Source organism: Lactuca serriola, chromosome 5 (genome assembly GCF_051521515.1).
Source record: "Lactuca serriola cultivar US96UC23 chromosome 5, Lser_US96UC23_V15, whole genome shotgun sequence".
NCBI classification, from domain to species: domain Eukaryota; kingdom Viridiplantae; phylum Streptophyta; class Magnoliopsida; order Asterales; family Asteraceae; genus Lactuca; species Lactuca serriola.
In genome coordinates, this window is record NC_136412.1 from 73713572 (window position 1) to 73721230 (window position 7659).

At 35.1% G+C, this 7659-nt stretch overlaps 1 protein-coding gene across 2 annotated transcripts; it reads left to right on the forward strand.

Moving 5' to 3' along the window:
* Positions 1 to 2063: 2063 nt before the first annotated feature.
* Positions 2064 to 3992, forward strand: LOC145052618 (Plant Tudor-like RNA-binding protein). Of its 2 annotated transcripts, none has more exons than XM_079000458.1 (3): positions 2064 to 2210; positions 2607 to 3037; positions 3110 to 3992. In XM_079000458.1, exons 2-3 carry the CDS (start codon positions 2651 to 2653, stop codon positions 3779 to 3781), a joined length of 1059 nt encoding a protein of 352 aa, XP_078856584.1. In that variant the 5' UTR covers positions 2064 to 2210; positions 2607 to 2650; the 3' UTR covers positions 3782 to 3992. The 2 variants fall into 2 exon arrangements, with proteins under 2 accessions (XP_078856584.1, XP_078856585.1); XM_079000459.1 differs by having other exon boundaries at positions 2066 to 2210; positions 2616 to 3037.
* Positions 3993 to 7659: the final 3667 nt, after the last annotated feature.

Below are 7659 nucleotides of genomic sequence, written 5' to 3' on the forward strand. Positions count from 1 at the left end.
ATATACCACTTATTGTCTATATGGTCATTTAGTTTCATCACATATAAAAATGAGGACGAACTATTGCTTGATTAGAAGTGTTAGGATTCAATGAAGGAGTTGAAGGTTGTTGGGCTATGTAATGGACATGTTGTGATGATGATGTAGGTATTGCTCAAAGTGAAAAAGGGATATGACGTGGACATAATGGTTGTTGGGCCATTTGGATCCATTGTTGACGACGAACCAACAATGTTGGAGGCCGGTTTAAAGGCTAAAGAGCTCACTAGTTCGACTTCAAATAAGCCATTAGAGTTGTTGTTGTTGTTGTTGTTGTTGTAGGGAGAAAACATGATGCAATAGTTGGTCTTAAGGTTGTTGTTGGTATCGATCACCCCTTGATGGTTCTTGTTTCTTGGATTTTACACTATAAGAAGAGCCTATGGTAATCATGGTAAGTGATGAAGAGGCCTAATATGGGCATTGTTTTTTAGATTTACCTATTTTTTTGTTCCTTAAGAATAAGTATGGATCACACCTACTAGAAAAGTCGGTGGAAGCATGTGATATACTTGTATTTTAAAGAGAGGCCATCAATCATACATATAACAATATTTTTTTTCTGGCGTTGTTGCATCAATATCATCAAGGGGATCGGTGATTGATTTTTTACAAGGGTAATAACCATGATTGAAGAGTCCTAGACGTCGATGTTGCATAGTTCATTGTCAAGTAGGATGATCTTGGTGTCTTAGTTGCACAAAATAACTTTTTCTAGGTTGATCCAAATGTATCGAGTCCTGACGTTGAGTTTGAGTATCACCTGAAGTAGTGGTTCTGAAAGGGTGTCATAGATCCAAATTTTTATGATGGAATTGATTTTGTTCTATTAGGGCCCATTGTGAATGTGCATAAGGAATATCACATGATTTGTGAGTGTGATCATGAACACGAAGTGCGGTACATAATGTCTACAAAAATTAGTTCTCTTCAAGAATTATAGTTGGACTATTTAAGATCAAACATAAGAGGGACATGCATAATCCTTGATGTTGGTTATGTCATCGGATTTGTCAAGGAGAAGTATTTCTTTGTCATTTGCGTTGCTAGCCATGGAGAAAGAGGAGAGAGGAGAATTGACAATAAGTAGGTCAACAAGAATATAAAGAAGATAAAGGGAAGTGTCGGGGATGACTATATTAAGATTTTTTGCTTTGATACAATGTAACACAATGATTTTCGTATAAAAATATATCTTCACACTTGTAAAATAGGGCTTCATTAATACAAATACGAACACGGCCGTTCTTAGGGAGAAATATATAATACTAACAATTTCCGATTTACGACATCAACACACTCTCTTGGTCATTGGTGCTCCACGCTTAACTATAACGTGATGATCTTAGGGTGTCCGTGAACTCAAGTAATTATGAATATAATTTACCCTTTTCACATTCCCTCTCCCCCGGTTGTTTCCAACTACAACCACATCCTAGCTTAGCCATCGACTTGTTCCCATCTCAACGACTAGATTCCCCATAGTGTTTGTGTTTAATATTTCCTCCGAGTTCCTTTATAGATCTCACATATAAATCATGTTCTCTTGTTCTAAACTGTAAAATGCTTTAAAAACTAAAAGCAATCTTATAAATTAGCAATAAAACAATTTCTTAAAAATAAAATAAAGATAAATTTATCGTCTATATAATTTAACAAATTTCCGAACCTTAGAAAGTTTTATACAAATTCATTTTATTTCTTACCTATGAAACGCATAACATATTACAGTTTTTCTTTTTCAGTTTCATATCTTCTAGACTTGCTATCCATTTATGACCATATTCCACAAGAAAGTCAAGATTTGGGCTTTCTACGGAGAATGCATTCCACGCTCCAGCAAACGCGTGTGGAAGGCAGATTAAAACCTCTCTCTAAATGAATTAGGCATTTAGGCCTCTCCTCTCCAACTGCGCGCATTACGCACCCTTTTCTCTCCTTTATTTGTGGATTGAGGTTTAAATCGGTATGAATTTACGTTTATACCCTCCAACCTAATATATATTCCACAAAATAATATTTTATTTCTTATATTTCTGGTAATAACAAAAATAAAATAAAAATTACCAAACCTAGAACACACAAACACACAAATCGGTGATCCGATCATTAAACAAAGATCAATTCACCCCCAAAACAGGTTGTAACTGCCACACGGTTTTGAAGAAAAGGTTAGAAATTTGTTGTTTTCGTTGTTTCAATTGTTTCCCTAATTTTGTTTCAATTTTACTGCTGTGTTGATTCCGTTATTTGCGTAATGATCTTTCCAAATTGTGTTCATGTAGTATACTGCATTAATCTTAATCCTTCAAAATTTTGAATTATCCAGATTATCGTTTAGATTTTGGAGAATTAAAAAATAAACTAACTTTTTCAATTCAAATTCAAATACGCTTTTGATTTGATCGTAATTTTTGTCCTGAGATGATTGTTCTTTACTTTATTTTGTTTCCAAACACTAGTTATATTCATTTTCTCGGTTTTGTTAATTTTAAATTCCGAAGATCTGTTACGATGATTGAGCAAATGTTGAGAAATTAGGGATGTGATGTTGGCTAATTTTGTAGGTGTGGCAGGTTTCGGGTGATTTGTTCATAACTTCTAACCTAGCATGAAGTTCCAAAAGGGGAGCAAAGTGGAGGTTATGAACAAGACGGAGCTGCCTACATCTTGGTGTGTTGCTGAAATTGTTTCTGGGAATCGGCATACTTATAATCTGAGATATGATTGTTACCCGGGTGTTGAAAAGGTGTCTAGGGAGTTTATTAGGCCTTGTCCCCCTCTTTCAAACGATTTTCAGAGTTGGATAGCTGGTGATATTGTGGAAGTGTTTGATGATAATGATAATTCATGGAAAACTGCAACTGTTTGTAAAGTTACTGATCAAGGTCACTTTTCTGTAAGGCCTCATGGTTTCACCCATGAAAGAAATGTCCCAAAATCCGAAATCAGGACACGACAATCCTGGCAAGATGGACATTGGGTTCCAATTGTAAAGGTACTACTACTACTTCCCCCTTTGCTTATAATGGAAATATTACATAAAAGTAATTGTTATTGGATTATAAAGATTTCAGGAAGCTATGGAGACGTGAATGCAAAAAATTGTCAAGAAAACGACAATGATGTTGGATTCCAGGAGTCTCGTGTGGTATCTTCCAAAACCCTAAAAAGAGCTTCCCCCTTTTGCTCTTCTCCTGGAAATGCCAAGAAACTGAAAGAAAACAGAAGAAGACTAATTCCAAACCAATCATTGGAGAAGGTAGATGCTTTTGGCTTTGCTTGCGCAAATGAGAAAAATTTAAACGGTTTTTATGAACCAGAGAAAGAAAAATTAAACGGGTTTGATGGTTGTTCTCTTTCAAGAATACCGGAGCCTGATAATACTGATGATACTGATACTGATACTGATAACGACGAATGCTCTGTTGGTAGTTGTAGCGTTTCTAGTTATGGTCAAAATAAGTCAACAAGTCCTTGTAAAGAAACCGATAATATTCTTTCAAGTGATGCTGAATCTTTCAATACTTCAACACCAAGTTGGGCAGAAAGTATTCATAGGTTAGAGTTACACGGATATCGGTCAACTTTAGAGGCGTTATATGCTTCTGGACCTTTAAGTTGGGAAAAAGAAGCATTATTGACCAATCTTCGGATTAATCTTCATATCTCAAATGATGAACATTTGACAGAGTTAAGGCATTTAATTTCTTCGGGAGCTGGTTTTCTTGATTACCAGTGAATAAATAAACATGTTTCTTTCTTTCTTTCTTTCTTTTTTCCTTTTTCCCACATTGTAAGAAGTGACACAAGTTATATATATACATAGGGTAGCTTCTTCTGTTGAATCTCTACAATTGTCTAGACAATTGGATTTTGTAATTAGTGACCTAATGTAACAAACTTCTACGATGAAACGAAATGTATCCACCTCCATCTTTTTTTTTTCTTCATGATTCTATTCTTTCTACTTTTTTTTTTTAAATTACCGTTTGTTATCCAAGATATTCTAATCTTGTTTTATAACTTGTTTTATAGCACATTTGGTTCTAGGGTGGTGTATCCTTGCAAAAGCGCAATTGCAGCCTGCAGTGTGAGAGTTTCAATTCCAATCTGGATTGGGCTTCTTGTGGGCATTGGGCTTTTATGTCTGCCACCTTGTGGGCCACTGTGTACTTGATGATGACAGTTTTCAACTTCCTTAGTGGGATATTCTCAACAAGACATTTACTAGTCAGAATATATAGTGTAAATGTATTAGTTGAATCTTTTGTAATTTCAGGCTAGCATTGATATTGTCATCACTTTGCTAATGGATGCAACGAGATGATTATGTTGATAATCAGATCTGGAGACAGGTAAGAAGTTTATTAGAAAACTGTTTATTGATTAATATATAACCTTAGATGCATTAACAAGAGAGTAAATGGTAGATCCAAGATATCCAACCAAAGTATATGTCACTATCTCTACTTACATCATCTCTTCTTGTTTTTGGATGTTAATTGCTGTAAAAAAAAAAAAAAACGTTATTCGGCAATGCTCGTGATGATGAAGATGAATCTATCTTTAAATTCATAGAATTTTGTAAACGATTTTTAGAAACAAAAAATGAATAGTTGTGTAAAATTGTGAGAATGAAAGGATATTATAGGAGGCTAAAAGAAATTTTCTTTTGATTTCTTAATTATTACTTTTCAATGGTCTAGTTTGAGGGAGTGAGTTAGAATGGAAAACGACTCCTTTACCACGGTGGCGACACATGCAAACGCTGCTGCTGTAGGCGACACGTTGTTCCTAGTGTTGCTATGAGTACACATTATCAACCCGTAGGTAACATTGCTTGTATAATAGATGATCAAAGAAGTTATTTTCAAGAGATACACCATTTTAGAAACTTTTAGTTTTCTTTTCATGTTAAATGCGTCATACAATAACAATATTATTTATTATTTAGGTCAGTTTCATTCTTAGCCGATTTGGTTATCATTAGTCATGATAACAACATACTTTCATTTCCGTCCATGTTAAGCCATATATTTTCTTTGTTGTACTTGATTAGCTTTATACCGTAAATTGTGATATTTTATTACAATTTTACGATCAATTAAGTGTGATTGCTTTATCTTAAGCAAACATTAATAAATATTCATTCATGTTGCTATTTCTTTCATAGAAAATTACCTTAAGGGAGGAAGGAGTCGTAGCGGGTTAGAGGAGGAGAGGGATGAGCGGAAGGAGAGTAAGAGAGAAAGAGAGGGGTGTTGCAGTTTGAGGAACTTGTTGGAGGTTGAAATCAAAGAAGGAATTTGGGGAAGATGTGTTCCGTTGCATCCGGCTTGGGCGGGTTGGACTACTTTCACCTTGGGTTCGAAGGGAAGAGAGAAACGATTCCATCCTCCCTAATTAAAATTTGGGTTAGTTTAAAATATGTTGCTACATGTAGATTTGGTCTTTTCATGCAAATAGTACCAAACCTTTTAGGATATAGATGACCACACCAATAAATCACACAAGAGGAGTTAGATGTTGAAAAAGATAAGTATAGAAATAGGAAGAGTTGGTAATTAATCACAATATGAGAGTTTGATGTAGATAAAGATCAACATGCTAGTAGGAGGAGTTTGCAAGACTCTGTGCTAAATAAGGTTAGAAAGAGGAAAGACATCAATGGATGAAACTCTATTAGGAAAGCCCTTTACACGTTCTTTTGGTTTGCTAACATGTTGTAGCATTCTATGATTTCTATTGGATTAGTTTTGGAATAATGTAACAACCAAAAAAATCATAGGTAAAAATTTCATTTTTTTTAATTAAAATCAAACACCATTGTAAGTTTGTTCTAAACATTGAAAAATATTTCAAGTAACACAATTATCAGAGTCCAATCCCAAAGATCACATATTGCGGAAAACACGCGTGTATGCGCTGTGATCGTCCCGAGCTCTTTCATTTGAAAACTGGAGTACCTGAAACATAAACTGAAAACCGTAAGCACAAAGTTTAGTGAGTTCACCCAGATACCTCATACCATACATAACTAAACGCATAACGGACCACGGTGGCGAGACCTGCAAACGCTTCTTCTTCAGGTGACACGTTCCTAATGTTGCAATGAGTACACATTATCAACCCGTAGTTAACATTGCTTGTATAATAGATGATCAAAGAAGTTCTTTTTAAGAGATACACCATTTTAGAAACATTTAGTTCTTTTTTCATGATAAATGCATCATACAATAGCAATATTATTTAGGTCAATTTCAAACTTAGCCGATTTGGTTTTCATTAGTCATGATAACAACATACTTTCATTTCCGTCCATGTTAAGCCATATATTTTTTTGTTGTACTTGATTAGCTTTATACCGTAAATTGTGATATTTTATTATAATTTTATGATTAATTAAATGTAATGGCTTTATCTTAAGCAAAAATTAATAAATATGCATTCATGTTGCTATGTTTTCATAGAAAATTACCTTAAGGGAGGAAGGAGTCGTAGCGGGTTAGAGGATGGGAGGGATGAGTGGAAGGAGAGTAAGAGAGAAAGAGAGGGGTGTTGCAGTTTGAGGAACACGTTGAAGGTTGAAATCAAAGAAGGAATTTGGGGAAGATGTGTTCCGAGGCATCCGACTTGGGCGGGTTGGACTACTTTCACCTTAGGTTTGACGGCTTCGAAGGGAAGAGAGAAACGATTCCATCCTCCCTGATTAAAATTTGGGTTGGTTTAAAATATGTTGCTACATGTAGATTTGGTCTTTTCATGCAAATAGTACCAAACCTTTTAGGATATGGAAGACCACACCAATAAATCACTCAAGAGGAGTTAGATGTTGAAAAAGATAAGTATAGAAATAGGAAGACTTGGTAATTAATCACAATATGGGAGTTGGATGTTGATAAAGATTAACATGCTAGTAGGAGGAGTTTGCAAGACTTTGTGCTAAATAAGGTTAGATAGAGGAAATACATCAATGAGTGAAACTCTATTTGGAAATCCCTTTACATGCTCTTTTGGTTTGCTAACATGTTGTAGCATTCTATGATTTCTTTTGGATTCGTTTTGGAATAATGTAACAACCCAAAAATCCAAGGTAAAAATTTCATTTTTTTATTATAATCAAACACCATTGTAACTTTGTTCTAAACATTGAAAAGCATTTCAATTAACACAATTATCAGAGTCCAACAAGATTCATAACTACGGCCCAAGCGTAAATCCAAAAAGATCCAAAACCACGAAATCCATAAAAGCCCACTAATGGCCTAATTTTCAAAATTAGGCCCAATCCCATACGAACCTTATCCTAAGCCCACATTTCCAATTCATATTGCTTTAAACACCCCTTGGGACAAACTTGATCAAAGACATAAGTCAAAAGTTAAAGTCAACGGATTGAGTTGACCTAACTCGTCGAGTTCCTCTGACAACCGCAAAGTCGGGAAGAAACTAGTCCAACTCGTCGAGTTGACCCACACCAAATCAGAATCGGGGAAAACCAAAACAACTCGTCGAGTTGGCCATCTAACTCGCCGAGTTCTCCCAAGACCAAACAACTTAATCCATTAAGCCGACATAATCAAAACTAACAACTTCTCCCTCTCAGATCTTAACTGA